This window comes from Lepidochelys olivacea (assembly GCF_965140295.1).
Source record: "Lepidochelys olivacea isolate rLepOli2 genome assembly, chromosome: 3".
In the NCBI taxonomy this organism is placed as follows: domain Eukaryota; kingdom Metazoa; phylum Chordata; order Testudines; family Cheloniidae; genus Lepidochelys; species Lepidochelys olivacea.
Genome location: NC_140413.1, coordinates 135,367,291 through 135,387,191, shown reverse-complemented (window position 1 = coordinate 135,387,191; position 19,901 = coordinate 135,367,291). Strand labels below are relative to the sequence as shown.

The following is a 19,901-nucleotide window of genomic DNA, read 5'->3' as shown; positions in this document are numbered from 1 at the left end:
GTTTGTATGTTTGTTAGGATTTTACCAGCAGCCTGCTGGGGACAGTCTGGCCTGTCTGGAGAAAGAAACCTTGGTGGATAAAGCCTGTTGCTTGTTTTGCTAAAAGCACTAAATGGGTGTGGCCTGCAGCGAATGTCTGCCTTGTAAGCACCATTTTACAGATGGGGAAACTGAGGCATAGAGCAGTTACATGACTTGTCAAAGGTCAAACAGCAAATCAGTGGTGCATTTGACATTAGAAACCCAGGTCTGGTGCCCTGACAGCTTGAGTTGAACACTGTGTTGGCTCACATGAAGAAAGGTGATTTCTGTTATGTCCAGGATCCCAAATTATTGTTCTGGTTTCTGCAAAATTAGCCATGTTTAAAGGATAACAGATATGCCTTTTGCTGCCTTTTCCCCCTTGATTGCTATTTTTTAGGAGGGCATTTATTTGGTCTCAGTGGACCAATATGCTTATCACTGTAACTGCATGCCTTCTGGATGTACCTGTTGTATTTGTCATAAGTTTAAAAAAAAAAAAAAAGTACAGGGTAGGGATTTTGACAGTTAGGGAACTGTGGTGTGTGTTGAAGCACAAATTTATTGACAAGAGATGTGTTAATTAGCTGAAGCTGGTAACCGTGCAAATGCACCCTAGAGCTAGCAATGCTTTTTTCTGTTAGTGTGTTTACAAATCTTCTTAGAGGAAATTAACATGGCATAATTGCCTCTTTGAAATTAAATGTTTCAATGATACTCTTAACAGGAAGAAAAGGAGTACTTGTGGCACCTTAGAGACTGAAATAGGACTGTCTGAATCATAACCCAGTGAAAAGTTTTCTACACTTTTTCTTAGAATTCATTACTTAGTTTGCTTCAGTTGTATTGACTAAATTGCATGGATTATTGGAGCTTTTTATAAATATCATCTTCAAAAGCAGTTTGCATGATTATTTTGCTCTTAAGTTTCAGACTAAATTGGGCAGTTGATCGGACAGGGAAGTGGCAAGAACTGGAGTATCCCAGTCCAGCATACCCTGCCTTTGCCTGTGGGTCTGGTTATGTTATCTCCAAAGACATCGTTCAATGGTTGGCAAGCAACTCTGAAAGACTCAAGACATACCAGGTACCTAAGCCCCATGCTAAAAACCCCAGAAAACCTTAAGGTCTCCCACTCCCCCTACCCTTTTCTCACACCACACCTTTGATTCTGGAATTAGATTTGTTAGCTCTGGCTAATTAGTAGATTTTTATGTTGAGAGAGATGTGAGATTTGTGATTAGGAGCTCCAGAGTTCTAATCCTACTTTTGCATTGGCTCCCTGTCTAGTGTTGGAAGTCACTGTGACTATATTTGCCTTAGTTTCCTAACCTGTAAAATCCACCATTTTAACACACAGCTTCCTCAGGGATGTTGGGAGGAGTGGGAGATATTTTTAAGAGATGCTTAGAAAAAACTACATTTAAGAAATAATATAAATAAAGCTAATATTTTACTTGTTCAGTTAGTGGTAACTGCACATACATGGTGTACAACAGACTTTGGTTCAGAATTTCATAGTTGGGAAATAATTAGTTGGAAATGCACCAAGGCTAATGTTTGTTTTTGAAATGCATCTACAGGGTGAAGATGTGAGTATGGGCATTTGGATGGCAGCTATAGGGCCTAAGCGATATCAGGTGAGCAAGTCTGCAGAAATTCTGTTTTTCCTGGTACAGTAGCATGGCTCTTAACCCAAGTTGGGCAGCCCCTGGAAAATACAATTTTCCTTATCATGGAAGGCATTCCTGCAGTAGCTGTTTTAATGCATGAACAGGAGTTTCAAATGGGTTTTTTTTTAATCCATACGAGTAGTTCAATATACCAACATTTCCATCACACCTTCTCCCAGTTAATTACAAAATAATTCTTTCTGGGTGCATACAGGATAAAATCTTTAACAGATTACTACTGGGTGACTTTCTTCTAATTAAATAACTTTTCAGTTTCTGCTATCTTGCACATATCAAACTAGGTGGAGGGGTTATACGAATACATTGTTTGGGGCACTTGTCTTTCCAGTTTCCATCAGCACTCCTATTAACAATAGTTTGTGCAAGAGTTTCTACTCAAGGCTGATTGGTTAACCAGACACTCAGTGGTAATGTGTAAGAATATAGGAATTGCCTGACCAGATCAGACCAAAATGTAAGTGCACCCATCCCCACATACATATTGAGACCATTATGGAATTATTTGATCCACAGGAAAATTTCTAGCACCTATCAGTCAGGGGCTGTCTGATACCTTGATGCATCTGTAAGCTGTCTGATACTTGACCTTATTGTGTCTGTTCTCAGATTAGCATAAGAGCCTTGCAGAGTTTTATTTATATACACACTGCCTCTGTTAATTACTGGCATATTATTAACAAGTGTCCCACACCATGAAATACTGATTTCTGATAGACTGTGTGTGTGTGAGATTTAGTGAATGTAAAGTACTGTCCCCTTCCAAAAAAGCCCACTGAAATCATTGTCTTTTTAAACAGGACAGCCTCTGGTTGTGTGAGAAGACATGTGAAAAGGGAATGCTGTCTTCCCCTCAGTATTCTCCACAAGAACTAACAGAGCTCTGGAAAGTGAAGGAATTATGTGGAGATCCTTGTAGATGTGAGGAAAGATGATAAAGACTTGTGGAGATACACAATCAGGACGGCTAAGGTGGTGTTTAATAGTGGAAATTTCACCTATAATGTAATTAACATTTGCCCATCCATTTTGATAAAAATTGAGTGATCCTGTCCAGAGAAGCATTTTTCTATAGGTGAGGTGTTAATCTGACAAAAACCAGAAGTTTGACTTTATAAAAAAGGAAATTATCTTAAAGGACTATTGATAATTAATGTGCACATAAAGCTCTAGATTTCTATTAGGATGATGATAGGTGCAGAACCACTGGTATCCATGAGAGTCAGCAGGTGCAAGGTTCCATGCCAGCACATCTATTTACTGGATTAATGTAATCTGCAAATTGGGGGGGGGGAGGGTGGTAAATGGTACTTGCTCATGTAGGGTGGGGATAGTTATCTTTTAGGATTTATATTGAGGTTGTGTATACTACTTAGTGATTTGGATGAGATTGATGCAAGATATTAAACTTTGCTTATACCAAATCTTGAACTACAGCAAATAATATAACCAGATTCAAAGGAATTTGCATCTTTCTGATAACTCAGTAACTATCTAGATAAAGTAAAAAGTTTAAGCAACATACAGAGAATATCCATTAAACTGTATAGCTCCACAATATGCTGATAAGTTATTTTGAATAAATCCTCCAATTCAGCAGCTTAATTGTGATCTTTTTCCCCTCTAGATGTGTAAATAGGATATAGCAACAAGATCAGAATATGGATCTAAACTTTCCACACCCCATTCTAGGTACCTCTCGCTAGAGCGTGGTGTTACATAAAGTATTCCTTGAGGGAAAAAAACAAAGCTTAAAGTTATTTTCTCTCTCACTTAAAGCAGAGTTTGTGTCCTTTTCTAGTGCAACAGCAGTTGTCTTTGTAATCTAAAATCTCATGTGACTTTTACAAATGTCACATGAGATTTTAGATTACATGTTCTGAATAAAAGTGATTCTTCTATAGAAATTTGCTGCACAAGACCTCATACTAATCTTCCATTTAATCTGGGAATTTAAAAGAATCCCTGCAATTATGCACCAATTTTTTTTAATTGAAAATATACATGTAGGAGTTACAAGCATCATTTCAAATAGCCCTCTGTCCCAGTTTATGAAATCCACATTAAATATGTACAAGAAGAGTGGCACAAATTGCAGATGCTCTCCTGGGGTAGCCTGTGGACTCCTCTTCTGAAGTTGCATTTTAAAAAAAGTTACCACCGTACTAAGATAGAGTCTCCATTTTCTATAGAGTAAAACTGCAAGGGCTTTAGGTCATTTTCTAGTTCAATTTCTTTGCCTTCCATCTAGAAGAAGAAAAAAAAATTCATTCGATGAGGCTCTTTTAAAATGTACACACTCAGGCAAGTCTCTTTTCCCCGGCCATCTTTCAAGTCCAAAGGAGATGGATCAGGCCATGGTAGTCAGTGAGAATCTGACTTTTAGGGCCTTTGCTGGCCTTTAAGTGAAATCTGTTTCATTCTATAGCATTTTAGAATGCAATGTTGACCTTTTAAATACAACTTGTTACCTACTTTAGAACTTTCATAGGACAATTTCAGTTCTGAACCAGGAATTTTAAGTAGACGATACAGCAAGCCTTTGACCTTCTGAATAGTCATAGAATCTGTCAAGAAAAATCAAGTAACCTGATTATGTACTTACATCCTTGCAGCCAAATATGGTTTTATTTCTGAATCAACTTCAGTAGACTAGACCGATAAGTAACATGCTACAACCTAAAAATATTTTCATCCAACATAGCTTCATGATTTATTTTTCCTTTCATGTCTAAGTGACCTTTAGTATAGTTTTCATACCTACCACTCAGATTTTGGTGTGATTTCTTTGGCACCAGGTGTCTCAACTTTCGAAGCACAAAGAAATCAAGGTATGTTTCAGGATTTAATTAGTTCCAACCAAACTGCTAGTAGTGTTATGGATTGGTTCATAACATAGTGCCAAGGCGATATTTTTATAATGGAACTTTGAGTAAGTTCAGTTTGTACAAGAGAGATTTCCCATTGTGTGTGTCTGGTACAGAGTTATTGAATTCTTTTTTCATTCTTTGAAGCTTTATCTGAAGACACAGCAATAGTGAGTTATTTCTGTAATATCACACAATGTATGTAGAAAACTATTTTTCTATCAAACATTTTTGTAAAAGTTGTATCTGATTTTATGCAACTTGTGATAATAAATGTTTTTTATTTTAGAATAAAAACTGAATAAGTCTTTCCTCATAGAACAAATTCAGACATTTAGTATGTGTCTAAATATTTAACAGCAGTTCTTCCCTTGAGGTTTAGCTAGGTCAGTAGAACTCAGACCTTCAAAGCCTTGAGTAGAGCTGATGATGTGAAGAGGCAGGAGAACGTTCTAGTTTAGACATAACTGAATATAAGGTCTACTTATAATAGTCATTGCTGTATGTCATTTTCTAGAGAATCTCCTTTCATTAGATTAAATTCCTGCCTTAGTCTTCCCTGACTATTCTAAACAGGCAAGGAACACAGAGTTGATGTCCAAGCCATAAACTTAGCAAAATTTCAGCTCCATAATTTGGAGCATGTCGCCTATACTGAAGATGAATATTTTTTGTGCATTTACAATATCATGCTCAGAGAGCCCCCCCAAACAGCACAGAAACTAATTTGGGCTACAATGCTATCACTACACAAAGCATAAGATTCAATTTTTTTCCCACTTCTGGGAGACTACATATAAATACCTTTCCATCAATCACAAACAAGTCTGAGGGCAACCAAATTTTAGTTGTACTTCCACAAGTACTTTTTATAAGTTTAAGGTTAATATGAAATTATTTATCAAATGCAGAGAGGTTGGTAAAATCATACAGGTATCCCTTGACTGGCTCATGCTCATGCAAATTCGTCATTGGCCACTCAGTGCCAACTTAAGTCTTGTGATGTATAAGCATCCGCTAGGAACTGGACTGACTATAGCTTGTTTTCCACATGTTACTGTACAGCCATCATATGGTAATGACTGTCATTACTAACCTTGAGGTGAAAGGTTGCATATCCTGCTAGCAACTCCTCCACCAAAAACTAGCCCCAGTAAAGAGAAGAAGTTGGTCTTTGCCTCCTCTCAGCAGCATTCTTGCATTCTGAAGCAGCTGCCTCCAGATTTCTTCAGGAAAGGAAGCATTTAAAGAAAGGGGGAGGGGGAGAGACCACAAAAGGAACTGCTGAGGCATTGAAACAAACAATTAACATTCCTGTTCTTACCTGGTAGTTTCTTCTCTATGGGTTTCTGATCCGGTTGGTCTGGACATTTAATTGTCAAAGCTTTAAAAAAAATTAGACAAAGTCAGTCACAATGAGAAGTGTAACTGAAGTTTGAGTACAGTTTCATTATATGAACTTTAATGCCTGGTACCAGTGGATCTAATTTCTGTTTCTTTAAGTGTGAATACAATTTGCATAAATCCTGCAGGGAATTCCAACTTAGTAAGTGAACTGCAAAACACAAACAGTGAATATGCCAGTTAGGATGGATCAAATGTTCTAAAGTCATTCCTCCCCTCCCCCCCCCCTCCGCCCCCCGAAGAGGGACATGATTTTTTTTTGCTCAGTTGGGAATGCACATCCCAGAAAGCTAAAACCCAGGCTGCCATTCTCCCAAGCCCCCAATAAAAAGGGAGGTTGTTGAATACTAGGCAGCATTTTTAAAAATAAATTTATATATATATAAATGCCCTTCCACATACCAAGGTTTTTAAATGTGATTGACAGAAGTACCCCTGATTTAGGACTTCCGTTCAAGTCAGCAGAATGAAAGCTTTTGTTTCCCATTAGACTGGCTAAATCAATCATGGCTCCCTACCTCAAAATTTAAAAATGCTCTGGTTGGAAAGGCAAGGATAATTACATTCAACTGTAAGGCTGAGTCTCTGAAGATATTAATCTGACTGGATTCTGACTCTTGGATCTTAGCTCCATAGCCCAAGGCAGGTTGTAACTATTAGCTCTCACAGACCTTAGAATCATAGAATATCAGGGTTGGAAGGGACCTCAGGAGGTCATCTAGTCCAATCCCCAATTTTTGGCCCAGATCCCTAAATAGCCCCCTCAAGGATTGAACTCACAACCGTGGGTTTAGTAGGCCAATGCTCAAACCACTGAGCTATTCCTCCCCCATGGATCATAGTGTTTTCTGGCATGCATATGGGGGATAAGGGGACACGAGGGATCAAAGTAGCCCAGTCTACCCTACCAATCCTTAAAGCATACCATGGTTATAATACTTCCTATTCACCCTCCCTGCTATATCCTGAAAGTCTGCAGGGATCATACTGTCCAAAATTCACTGATGTCTCAAAAAGTAATACATCCAGATAAGTCACAGTTGTACAGTCTGCAAAGCAGCTACATGGGACCAGAGTTAAGGCTGTCCGAGGAACCTTTACAAGGGAGATCCTGACACATGCCATGCTAATAAAGCTGGAAATACATCCCTAAAACCTTTACTATCAGTTTGTTTCTGGGAAGTGTATTCAACTTCAAGATGAAGTGGAAGGCAATTTTTGTGCCCTTTACTGTTCCTTTTTGGTGTACAAATTGGCTTCAAAGGTACTTAAAGCACCTCTTCCTTACTACTTCAGGGAGAGTATTTTAAATGCAAAATATATAATTTTATTAATTTCTGGCCTCTTACTTAGCAGCTGATTTTTCAGAATGAAAGGCTGTTGTCGTTTCAATTCACCTTCTTCAGGAGCACCATATTCTGTTAAAAAACACACAAAAATGGAATTAACAAACTAGATTAGCGGGAAACAGAAGGTAAAAACAAAAGAAAGTTGTGTAGAATTTTAGCTGAAATATCTTTCTCTGGTTTAAGTCATCACATAGGAAAACTTCCCAGTAATTATCTGTGGGACAACATGGTATCCAGATCATGCAATGACCATGAAACTCTACTGCCTCTCACTGTTATTCTTCCATAGAAGCTAAGCAGTCCTGCTTTCCAGAGTCAAGCAGCTCAGTAGCTGGGCTCCTGCAGTGCTGTGAGCTAAAAACATCAATTAGCAGATCTCAACTCCTGTAAACATAATAATACTGAGAATAATTTCACTTATTTTCAATAATAACCTTTTTAAAAAACAGAGGCTTACTGAGAAGATTGTTTAGCATGGAACAGCAACTTGAATACTGGGCATTTAAAAAGCAAAATAGGATACCTGAAGTATTCATGTTTGTCAGAACCCAGAACACTTTTCCAGCTCACATCCATTTCTTAGGAGCAGTGAGAGCAACCCAGGAACAAACACAGTCTGTGTGTAGCTGTGGCCAGCATGCTTCTCTGCTTTGTGTATTTGTAATAGCATATATCTGAACAATATTATGGACTAATTAAAGAAAACCAAGCAAGAAGGTAGTTGTAAAGCAGGGCCAAGGAACTGCAGCACAAACGTAAGGGTCACAATTTAACAGCAAGACAGAGCAATGTAATTCAAAGATCAGTCTGAGGAACTGGACACCACAAGCCCTTTGCGAACTGAAAAACTGACTGATTGAGAAGGCAGCCTCGCCTACATCTGTCTCTTTACTGTAGTGGGATATAATCAGGGACAGTATATAGACACTGCCACTATAGATACTGAAGGAAAATGGAACAAGGAGCTACTTACTTAATGGGAAATGGAGGAATAGAATTTGGCTGGATATGCAAGAAATCAGAAGACAACATACACAAGGAGCTATTTGATTAACTCTACAGAATCTCCTTGTCTTACAAGAAATTCAAATCACTTAACCTACAGATTGTTGGAGGAGCTGCCAGGGCATAGGATCATATCTCCAGCCTGGTGGAGTGCTCCTTTGGCTGAAATTTCTGGAAACAGTTACTAACAGTCATTAAGAAGGACAGGGATGCAACCTTATGCTCCGAGTGTCCCTAATCTGTTTGCCAGAAGCTGAGAATGGTCCACAGAGAATGGATCACTTGATGATTGCCCTTTCCATTCATTCCCTCTGAAGCACCTGGCATTGGCCACTGTGCTAGATGGACCATTGGTCTGCTCCAGTATGGCCCCTCTCATGTTCTTACGGGGAGACCCCTTAGAAATCGACCAGAAGGTCCTGGTAGGCAGGTGTGCTGTAAATAGCTCCTTAAAGTCAGTTTGCCTTACTGCGCAGACACTACAGGACTTTTTTGCGGTGGAAATCATGACCTGCAGCACGGCACTGAGTATGACAACTTAAGGGTATTTCTGTCCTGAAAAAACTATAAACTTAAAGGGAAAGGAGCAGAGTGGCAGTGTCAGAGGGCCGTTTTGGAACTAATTAGAAGCAGTAACGCTGGAGATTGGGATAATGACTACAGGACCGTTTACTGTCCTGCACACTGGCCTTTTCCAAACCAGTAGGAGCACGTGGGCAGAAAGGTCCTTATATTGTTTGACCTTGATTTGTTTTCTTCCTTTCTCTTCAAATATGGTAAGTTGAAAAAATAAAGGGGGCCCCCAGAACAGAAGGACAAATAATTAAAAGATCTCTGCCACCCCTGTACCCTGAAAACATCAGAACATACATAATACCAAAGCAAGGAAATTTTCATTTCACCTCCACTGTACTTACTAAGGCAGAGTAACTGGTACCTAGGATGAGCAGCAAGAAATTCCTCATTTGGTCTGTCTTTGTCTGGATTCTGATTTCCACCAGCCGTTATCCAGTCATTGCCAAACATTTTGCGATAGTCAAGCTCTGCTCCCTTTCTTTCATCAGGAAAGATCTATATTGACAAGTACAAAACACTTACTGTGTCACTAAGCTACATTTCCAAAAAACCCAAGTTCAGGGTCCTTCAAAAGACAAGATTGCTAGATATTAGTTACTTGTATGTTCAGCACCTTATAAAACTGCAAAGAGTCTGAAAAAAAATCAACTTCCACAACTGTTTCAGACTCAGTTTAGTCAATGTCATCAGTGCGCTCAGAGTACAGTCTGAAAACAATATCATGAGGCATGAAAGCTCAGAGCTAAATGATTTCTTAAATATGGAACAAGTTATGGGGTTTTGAAAGTTCTCTCTTTATTTTCAAGATCTCCCAGCATCAATTAATACAATGATACTGTATTTTGAAAAGGACAACACCGAGGTTGTAATGTGTACATATGTTATAATTTCTGACCTGAAAAGGGGGAAAGAAAAATGGCAATTTACTTTAAATGGTTTTATTAAACCTATTTAAGTCCTATGTTGGGGGAGAAAGATCCATTTCTGACATCTACAGGACTTAAGGTAAATTTTTCAAAAATACCTAAGTGTCTTGCCCAAGGTTACAATGAGTTAATGGCAAAGCCAGGAACAGAATCTAGGGTTTCCTGACTCTGTCCATTTTCAAAGTGAAGATTTCCAGCGATACACATGCATTCATTCAGACAAAGGAAGAAACTCCAGACACCCTCCCACTTTCCAAATGCTTTTACAGTGACACTTTTTCCAGAACTTTTTTTGTGATTAGTTGAGAAAAAAAAAACCCACCACATACCTCAGATTTGTTCAGAACCTTTAATTGGCCTATTTTGGCAATGATAAGCTGTCTCACTGTCTCTGGGTTCTTCTCTGTGCCCATCAAAGGGTTATTCTGACAGTGCAGTGACTGCAAACATTGTAGTTTATCAAGCTCATTGATAAACGACCACTGGAGTGAAAAGGGGAAAGAATTGCAAAACTGGATTTTTTTAAAAAAAGAAAAAGGTCTGAACAAAACAGCACACAGTCCTGACAGACTCTACCCACACAATGACCATCATCAGTGACACTTCTCTTCTGTTAGCCGACCCTAATCTTTTTTTTTTTGTTTGAATTTCAACACAACCTACTTTACTGAATGCCACTTTCATCTTACTTCACTTAGCTTATAAAAATGAAAGACACCTTTGAAGGAACTGAAAGATAAACCGGTGGCAAAGCAAACAGGACATGCAGGGAGTGTTCAGTGGGTGTAAATTATTGATGCATATTAGAACATCAGCATTCCAGAAAGGCTTTCTGTTCATTGTATGTAGAGATTCCTGGAATTGAGGTGTAAGCTTGGCCTAGATGTGACATTGCTTTCCATGGCACAGTTCAATTATTTTGAGGGCTTTCTGTCCATTTTAATTTTGAAGTGCCTCCTAGCCAATGCATTCAGAGCATGACTGGCTATAGAAACCCATTAATTTAATATTATACTGGGGGATCACGTGATGCAAGAGGTAGCAATGTTCTGTGCAGGGTTAGATGGTGAAGAGAGACTAGAATTGCAGGGAATCATGCTGGAGAAGGTACAGCAGGGGCCTAGGCTAGGTCTACACTGCAAATAGAAATCCAGGGCTGGCGCATGTCAGCTGACTCAGGCTCCTGGGGCTTGGGCTGCAGGCCTGTTTAACTGCAGTGCAGATGTTTGGTCTCGGGCTGCAGCCTGAGTTCTAGGAGCCTGTGAGATGGGATGGTCCCAGAGTTCAGGCTGCAGCTGGGCCCAAACATCTGCACCACAATTAAGCAGCCCCATGAGCCCGAGTCAGCTGGCACAGGCCAGCTGCGGTGTCTAACTGCCATGTAGACATACTCTAACAGAGCAGGTTAGAGACAGATGATCAGGATCAAGATATGAAAGGTCAAATGAAAAGAGAAAGTTTGTAACATAGGGTCATGGATGATGAATTGATGAGGAAAAAAATAAAGGTCTAGGAAGGATGAGCAGGTACAGCATGCATGTGCATAATGTATAAATTAAGAAGGGATAGGAAAGTGGAGTTCAGGAATTAGAGATAGTTCAGCAGATTTGGCCTCTTGATGACTGAGTTTAAAGAAGCTAGGTAAGTGAATAAGAGAATTTGAGATGAAGGCAGATTATGTTATGGGTAGGCTGAAAAGTGATAGGGTTCATTTGAACTTAACATTTCCAAGCTCTCAAACCATGGAGAGGGATTGGAAAGAGCAATGTAGCTGTGACCTAAAGATAATTACAGTAGGCGTTCATTAGTAGCACTATATCAGTGCCCTTTTGCTATGTTACTCCTAAGCAGCTGTTGCTGTTATGGGGAGTGTCGACAATTCATAGTAGTGAAAGTGTTCCTTGGGGAAATGGTGCTTGTACGTGGCGGTTGCTCTTACAAGGTGTTGCTGCAAACAAGCATCTATTGTATTATAATGCCACTTCTGGAACATGAGCATTTGTATTTAATTTTAACTTATCAGACAAGAGATCCAATTCATTCTCAACATGTACATTTAGTGAGCAATGATTTTGCCAATTTCTAACTACAGTTAAGTTAATATATCTATATAGAAAATACAAGCTTTCCCAATAATTTAAAAGGGCACCCAAACAGTAGCAGTGTATCTATACTCCCTAGCAGTCACCTGATTCCTATCCAACTTAATGCTCAAGGAACTGCACATCAGGCGTGATCATATTTTGTCATTGGTTTAGCTTAATGAATCATTTTAACCACAAGAACATTGTAAACCTTAAAAGAATAATTCAAATCAAAGAAACATACCTCTCAGGATACAACACTTTCTTTTGCTATCATGTAAGCCTTGCTATCAAAGGTCACGTGGTCCAGTTCCCAATTAACCTTTGAGTAAATTGGAACGACAACCTCAAAGCCCAACCCTGAAAAGTGCTGAACATCCTCTACTTCCACTAAAGAGACGATGCCCCTACCACATTATGGGGGCACTAGGACCCAGGTGGTGCCCCTCACATCTGACCTCATGGGAAAACTGCAGAGAGGAGCCAGCCAAAGACTCCAGCCAGTTGAGGAAGAAACAGCCAAAGCAGGGACCTCTAGGCTACACGACACTACAAGAAGGATGTGGATAAATTGGAGAGAGTCCAGCGAAGGGCAACAAAAATGATTAGGGGTCTAGAACACATAACTTATGAGGAGAGGCTGAGGGAGCTGGGATTGTTTAGCCTGCAGAAGAGAAGAATGAGGGGGGATTTGATAGCTGCTTTCAACTACCTGAAAAGGGGTTCCAAAGAGGATGGCTCTAGACTGTTCTCAATGGTAGCAGATGACAGAACGAGGAGTAATGGTCTCAAGTTGCAGTGGGGGAAGTTTAGATTGGATATTAGGAAAAACTTTTTCACTGTGAGGGTGGTGAAACACTGGAATGCGTTACCTAGGGAGGTGGTAGAATCTCCTTCCTTAGAGGTTTTTAAGGTCAGGCTTGACAAAGCCCTGGCTGGGATGATTTAACTGGGAATTGGTCCTGCTTCGAGCAGGGGGTTGGACTAGATGACCTTCTGGGGTCCCTTCCAACCCTGATATTCTATGATAGGCATTCCAAGAATTTCCTACAGTTGAAACTTTCTCTGCTCACTAGCTGTTTGCTCAAACACTCCCTCTCCCTCAGTCTCATCTTAGCTTCACTCCACACCCACCCCTCTCACTCTCTACTCCCTTGCCCCATCCCCTCGCCCCCTTCCCTTTTCTTTCCATTTAGCTAAATCCATCCTAAATAAACCACCCCCCTCCCCCCCCGCCCAAAAAAAAAAATCATGAAACTAACCTGCCATTTGCCACCATCACATTGTTCACTCTGCTTCCCCCACCCTGTGTCAGTCTGGTCTAATTAGCAGATAAGCTCGGCAGGGCAGGGCCTCTGCCTGCACAGTCTGAACACTCCTGGCTGGCCTATAGGCACTACCATAATAATAATTGTAACTCATTATTAATCAATCATGGTTAAGTGAACAGGAGAGGAGGACATAAAGCACCTTTCAGCATGGGTCCCTTCTAGGGTTTTCGATTAATCGCAGTTATCTCACGCGATTAACTCAAAAAAATCAACTGTGATTAAAAAAATTAATCTTTATTAATTGCCGTTTTAATTACACTGTTAACAATAGAATACCAATTGAAATTTAAATATTTTGGGTGGTTTTTTTACATATTCATATGTATGGATTTACAACAATTACAACACAGAATGCAAAATGTACAGTGTTCACTTTTTACTACAAATATTTGCACTGTAAAAAAATGATAAAAGAAATAGTATTTTTCAATTCATCTCATACAAGTACTGTAGTGCAATCTCTTTATCGTGAAAGAACATCTTACAAATTTAGAATTTTGAGTTACATAAATGCACTCAAAAACAAAACAATGTAAAACTTCAGAGCCTACAAGTCCACTCAGTCCTACTTCTTGTTCAGTCAATTGCTAAGATAAACAAGTTTGTTTACATGTACGGGAGATAATGCTGCCCGCTTCTTATTTACAATGACACCTGAAAGTGAGAACAGGTGTTTGCATCGCACTTTTATAGCCGGCATTGCAAGGTATTTACGTGCCAGATATACTAAAAATTCATATGCCCCTTCCTGCTTCGGCCACCATTCCAGAGGACATGCTTCCATGTCGATGACACTAGTTAAAAAAATGTGTTAATTAAATTTGTGACTGAACTCCTTGGGGGAGAATTGAATGTCTCCTGCTCTGTTTTACCCACATTCTGCCATATATTTCATATTATAGCAGTCTCGTATGATGACCCAGCACGTTGTTCATTTTCAGAACACTTTTACTGCAGATTTGACAAAACTCAAAGAAGGTACCAATGTGAGATTTCTAAAGATAGCTACAGCACTCGACCCATGGTTTAAGACTCTGAAGTGCTGTCCAAAATCTGAGAGGGACGAGGTGTGGAGCATGCTTTCATAAAAGTCTTAAAAGAGCAACACTCCGATGTAGAAATTACAGAACCCGAACCACCAAAAAAGAAAACCAACCTTCTCCTGGTGGCTTCAGACTCAGATGATGAAAATGAACATGTGTGGGTGCGCACTGCTTTGGATCGTTATTGAGCCGAACCCGTCATCAGCATGGACACGTCCTCTGGAATGGTGGTTGACGAATGAAGGAACATATGAATCTTTAGCTCATCTGGCACTTAAATATCTTGCAACACCAGCTACAACAGAGCCATCTGAACACCTGTTCTCACTTTCAGGTGACATTGTAAACAAGAAGCGGGCAGCATTATCTCCTGAAAATATAAACAAACTTGTTTGTCTGAGTGATTGGCTGAACAAGAAGTAGGACTGAGCAGACTTTTAGGCTCTAAAGTTTTAGATTGTTTTGTTTTTGAATGCAGGTTTTTTTTGTACATAATTCTACATTTGTAAGTTCAACTTTCATGATAAAGAGATTGTACTATAACTTGTATTAGGTGAATTGAAAAATACTATTTTGTTTTTTACAGTGCAAATATTTGTAATAAAAAAATAAATATAAAGTGATCTCTGTACACTTTGTATTCTGTGTTGTAACTGAAAACAACATATTTGAAAATGTAGAAAACATCCAAGAATATTTAAATAGTATTCTATTATTGTTTAATCGTGAGATTAATATTTTTAATTGCTTGACAGCCCTAGTCCCTTCATATCCTTTTTCGGGAGAGTATACGTATAATAGGTCTTTTGTACACGTGCCTTTCACAAAAGCAATGATGATGCAATTTCCTTCATCAAATAAGAAATGTGATAAGCTGGTAGCACAAGACTAATGTTTCACTTAGAAAGGCAATGGAGAAAACCATGAATAAGAACTTAAGAATGGTCAGACCAATGGTCCATCTAGCACAGTATCCTGTGTTCCAACAATGGCCAACAGCAGGTGCCCCAGAGGGAATGAACAGAACAGGTAATCATCAAGTGATCCATCCCCTGTCGCCCATTCCCAGCATCTGGCCCAAAGAGTCTACGGACGCTTCAGAGCATGGTTTTGCATCCCTACCCATCCTGGTTAATAGCCATTGATGGACCTATCCTCCATGAACTTATCTAACTCTTTTTTGAGCCCTGTTAGAGTCTTGGCCTTCACAACATCCTCTGACAATGAGTTCCACAGGTTGACTGTGCACTGTGTGAAGAAATACTACCTTTTGTTTTAAACCTGCTGCCTGTTAATTTCATTCGGTGACCCCTAGTTCTTGTGTTGTGAGAAGGAGTAAATAACATTTCCTTATTTACTTTCTCCACACCAGTCATGATTTTATAGACCTCTATCATATCCCCCCTTAGTCGTCTCTTTCCCAAGCTGAAAAGTCCCAATCTTATTAATCTCTCATCATATGGAAGCTGTTCTTATACACCTAATCATTTTTGTTCTCCTTTTCTATACCTTTTCCAATTCCAATGTATCTTTTTTGAGACGGGGTAACCAAATTTGCATGCAGTGTTCAAGATGTGGGCATACCATGCATTTATATAGAAGCGTTATGATATTTTCTGTCTTATTATCTATCCCTTTCCTAATGATTCCCAACATTCTGTTTGCTTTTTTGACTGCCGCTGCACACTGAATGGATGTTTTCAGACAACTATCCACAATTACTCCAAAATCTTTCTTGAGGGGTAACAGCTAATTTAGACCCCATCATTTTATATGTATAGTGGGGATTTTTTCCCCCAATGTGCACTACTTTGTATTTATCAACACTGAATTTCATCTGCCATTTTGTTGCCCAGTCATGGCAACTCATGAGACTTTTGCTTTCTGAGTAATGACAAGTTTCTTATTTGACTGCATTTCGGTAACTTGGGAGGAGAAAATAGTATTGCATAGGACAAGCAATTTAGAAACCAGTTGGGCTTAACTTTCTGGTGCCCCTCTAACTGCCAGAGAAAGAAAACTGGCAGAAAACAGCAGCCTGTATCAAGAGGCTAGACAACATCTGACGAAGGCCTTTGTCCTCGGCCTCAAATACATCATCACTGGAGGAAGAATAAAAGAGTAAACATTGCTAGCCACATGACACCATTGCTTGGAATGGAGAAAAGAGTAAAAAACAAAACCACATCACCAAAACACTACTGTTATTAATGCTAAAGCCACAATTCTTCCCACACTAAACTGTGCAAGTCTCTAAGATTTTAGAATCGCAGTCCTTACCTGCTTTTAACTTCTTGTCCCAGCTTCAAATTGAAATTGTTCAATGACTGAGTAATAGTACGTGGCACTACTAACTGGGAGAATCATGATTCAGGCTCATACTTCAAACAAATGGACAGTATCACAGAGCTATTCTGCAGAAATGGTAAATTCATCTATCTCACAGTCCTCCCATATGACAAGTCAGACACCGTGGGAAAGACCTACACTATACTAGACAAGTCATGGATTCCAAGGAGAGAAGGGACCATTGCAATCATCTCATCCGACCATCTGTATAACACAGAACTTCCTCAAAATAATTCCTAGAGCAGATCTTTTAGAAAAAAACCATCCAATCTTGATTTTAAAACGGTCAGTGATGGAGAATCCACCATGACCCTTAGTAAATTGTTCCAATGGCTAATTACCCTCAGTAAAAAAATGAACACCTTACTTTCAGTCTGAATTAGTCTAGCTTCAACTTCCAGCCATTGGGTTGTGTTATGTTTCTCTGCTAGACTGAAGAGTCCATTATTAAATATTTGTTCCCCATGTCAATTCTTATAGACTAATCATGTCACCCGTTAGCCTTCCCTTTGTTAAGCTACTTAGATTCAGCTCTTTGAGTCTATCACAGGCATAGTTTTTAATCCTTTAATCATTCTCATGGCTGTTCCTGAACCCCTCCAATTCCTCAACATCCTACTTGAATTGTAGGCACCAGAACTGGACACAGTATAGCAGCAGTAGTTGCACCAGTGCCAAACAGAAGTAAAATAACTTCTCTACTCATAATCAAAAGTCCCGTTTGTGCATCCAAGCATCCTATTAGTTTTTTTGGCCACAGCACCACACTAGGAGCTTATATATTCAGCTGATTATCTACCGTGACCCCTAATCTTTTTCAAAGTCACTACTTCCCAGGATAGAGGCCCCCATCACGTAAGTATAGCCTACATCCTTTGTTCCTAGATGTACACATTTACATTTAGCTGTATTAAAACGCATATTATTTGCTTGCACCCAGTTTACCAAGCAATCCAGACTGCTCGAATCAGTGACCTGTCCTCTTCGTTATTTACCATTTCCGGGTCATCCGCAAACTTTATCAGTGATGATTTTATGTTTTCTTCCAGAGCACAGACGGGACACTGTCTAGACAAAATTCTGTTTTTCCCTTCACCAGTTATATCTATTTCTAATATCACCGCTGTGGACTATTAACACTGAAAAACCATTTTCAAATCCAATATAAATTTTTCACCATTTGTTTGTTTACTTTTTGCAATTCACTGAAGCACAAAACAGTGAAACTCTATAGGTCTATCAATTTAACTTTCAGGTACTCAAGCACTAGAAGAATGCTGAAGTGTTTGGGTTCCATTCATTGCATGGGAATGGCTAAAGGCCAGAAACAGAGTTCTCTGCAATGTATTTAATAAATAAATAAACAAACCAATCCTCTCTGGTAAAGCTGAGTTTTGAAAAGCTTTTTAAAAATCTAACTAAAGCTAGATGTTTGTCAAAGAATTTGACATAGGCTTTTTCCCATTACATAATACATAATCAGAGAAAATGAAAAAGCAATTTTACAAATTCTTGTTAAACAAAAAATTAAAGTAATGTGAAAGTCACCAAAAATCTTTCTTACTTGCAATATTTTATTGTCATCTACTGCAAGACGTTGTAATAACGGAAACATTTTAGTCTTGCATCCTAGGAAAAGGAGAATAAATTTAAAAGACATCAGTGAAGATCTAAATATAGAAATATAATACAGTGCTTACTTTACTTACCAAATCCAACATCAGGAAAGCGTATAGAAGAAATTCCAGTGTTTGAAAGAATTAGTTGTTCTAATCTGAAATTTAGAAGTTAAAGTATGTCTGTTAGAAAGATTTTAGTAAAAATACTAAAGTTTTTATGTGATACAACCCATGTTAACTTTTTGACAGCAAGCCTTGTGATTTATAGAACATTGTTACCAACTTCACAGCTGGTAACCAAGTTTAAAAGGCAGTTTACAGAAGGACAGCAGTGGAGTTCCAAGCTTTCAAAATGGCAGCTTGCTTTGGAGGTACTAATCTTCAGAATGGCTTGATTTTTTCTTTAAAATAGTTTACTGCTCCCTTCCCTTATGGGCCTTATTTTTGGTATAAGTGTTTAAGTAACTTTGCAACTTATCATTTATCAGGTTCCACATATTTGAATGGACACAGAAGTAGATGAAGTTGAGTAGGGAGAAAACAGTATTTTTTCCTAAATCATATACCCAAGTGCAAAGTGGCATTTCACACCAGCTCAGCACTGTAACTACCAAGATGCTGCTGTGCAGGAATCTATGGAACAAGATGTTATCGCTACAAAAGATAACCTAAACCAAAAAAAAGGCACTTTAAATTCACAAAGACAACATCCACACAAGGAACAGCAGCAGCAAATAATTATACTAGTGTAGGTATGTTGGTAAATACCCCAGTGTGGACAAACTCTTCGGCTTGGTCTATACTTAAAACTTGTATTGGCATAGCTACTGCAGGATGTGAAAAAACCACGCCCCTGACTGACACAGCTATGCTGACAAAATCCCTGTTGTAGAAGCAGCTATGCTGACAGAAGAGGGCGTCTGTTGGCATAGGTAATGTCATTCGCGCAGATGGTGTTCCTACACCAGCAGAAAAACTCCTTCTGTTGGTGTAAACTACATCTACACTAGGGGGTTATGCCAGCATAGCTATGCTGACATAGGCTCTGTAGTCTAGCCATCGTCCTAGTGTTAACTGGGAAAGGAGCAGGAGGTGGGTGGAAGTACCTTCTTCCGTGCGATCGTAGGGATTAAAAGTGAGGCTCTGCCTCCATCGCACTCTAATCACTTTTTTTTTTAGAAGGAAGGAGAGAAGAGAGGAAAAATCTTGTGGGATCCTTTCATGTCCATGGCTAAAAGACAAGAGCTGCCAGCCAATTAAACATTCTTGGCTACATAGCCACCTATAAAAATCTTCTCTGATTGACTGCATCCCAATTAGAATAGTAATCCATTCAGTGTGTTGCCCAACCTCATTTCCCAGAATCAGATGGACATATAGGAAGGGAGGAAGGTCATATGCAGTTATTTAATGCATTTAATAACAACTGGCATTATGTATCCACTACCAAAGAATTGCCCCCCTAAATCAGGAGCAATCTCCAAAGCTCCTTATCATAGGAAGCCCATACAGGTTCTAAGAGCTAGTTGCCCTGAAAAGGGTTTTCTCTAGGATATGGCTCTATAATTGCAATATCTGAACTTCAAACTGTTGTGTAAAAAAAAAAAAAAAACACACACTAATTCCATAAATATCT

At 39.1% G+C, this 19,901-nt stretch overlaps 2 protein-coding genes across 3 annotated transcripts in view; one reads left to right on the top strand and one right to left on the bottom strand.

The window, feature by feature from the left end:
- The window catches only part of B3GALNT2 (beta-1,3-N-acetylgalactosaminyltransferase 2), a 39,277-nt gene extending 35,730 nt beyond the window's left edge, over window positions 1–3,547 (top strand). The window contains exons 10-12 of one of the 2 annotated variants that reach the window (XM_084622188.1): window positions 955–1,108; window positions 1,605–1,661; window positions 2,513–3,547. In XM_084622188.1, the coding sequence (XP_084478314.1) occupies window positions 955–1,108; window positions 1,605–1,661; window positions 2,513–2,647 (346 nt within the window). In that variant the 3' untranslated portion in view covers window positions 2,648–3,547. Of the gene's footprint in view, window positions 1–948; window positions 1,109–1,604; window positions 1,662–2,512 lie in introns of both variants that reach the window. The other variant, XM_084622187.1, reaches the window with a different exon arrangement.
- Window positions 3,548–3,683: 136 nt separating this feature from the next.
- The window catches only part of TBCE (tubulin folding cofactor E), a 55,897-nt gene continuing 39,679 nt past the window's right edge, over window positions 3,684–19,901 (bottom strand). Inside the window, exons 10-17 of the mRNA XM_084622186.1 lie at window positions 18,356–18,420; window positions 18,211–18,275; window positions 10,169–10,321; window positions 9,255–9,408; window positions 7,333–7,401; window positions 5,904–5,963; window positions 4,188–4,279; window positions 3,684–3,959 (exon numbers count right to left, since the gene is read on the bottom strand). Of these exons, the coding sequence (XP_084478312.1) occupies window positions 3,867–3,959; window positions 4,188–4,279; window positions 5,904–5,963; window positions 7,333–7,401; window positions 9,255–9,408; window positions 10,169–10,321; window positions 18,211–18,275; window positions 18,356–18,420 (751 nt within the window). The 3' untranslated portion in view covers window positions 3,684–3,866. The remainder of the gene's footprint in view (window positions 3,960–4,187; window positions 4,280–5,903; window positions 5,964–7,332; window positions 7,402–9,254; window positions 9,409–10,168; window positions 10,322–18,210; window positions 18,276–18,355; window positions 18,421–19,901) is intronic.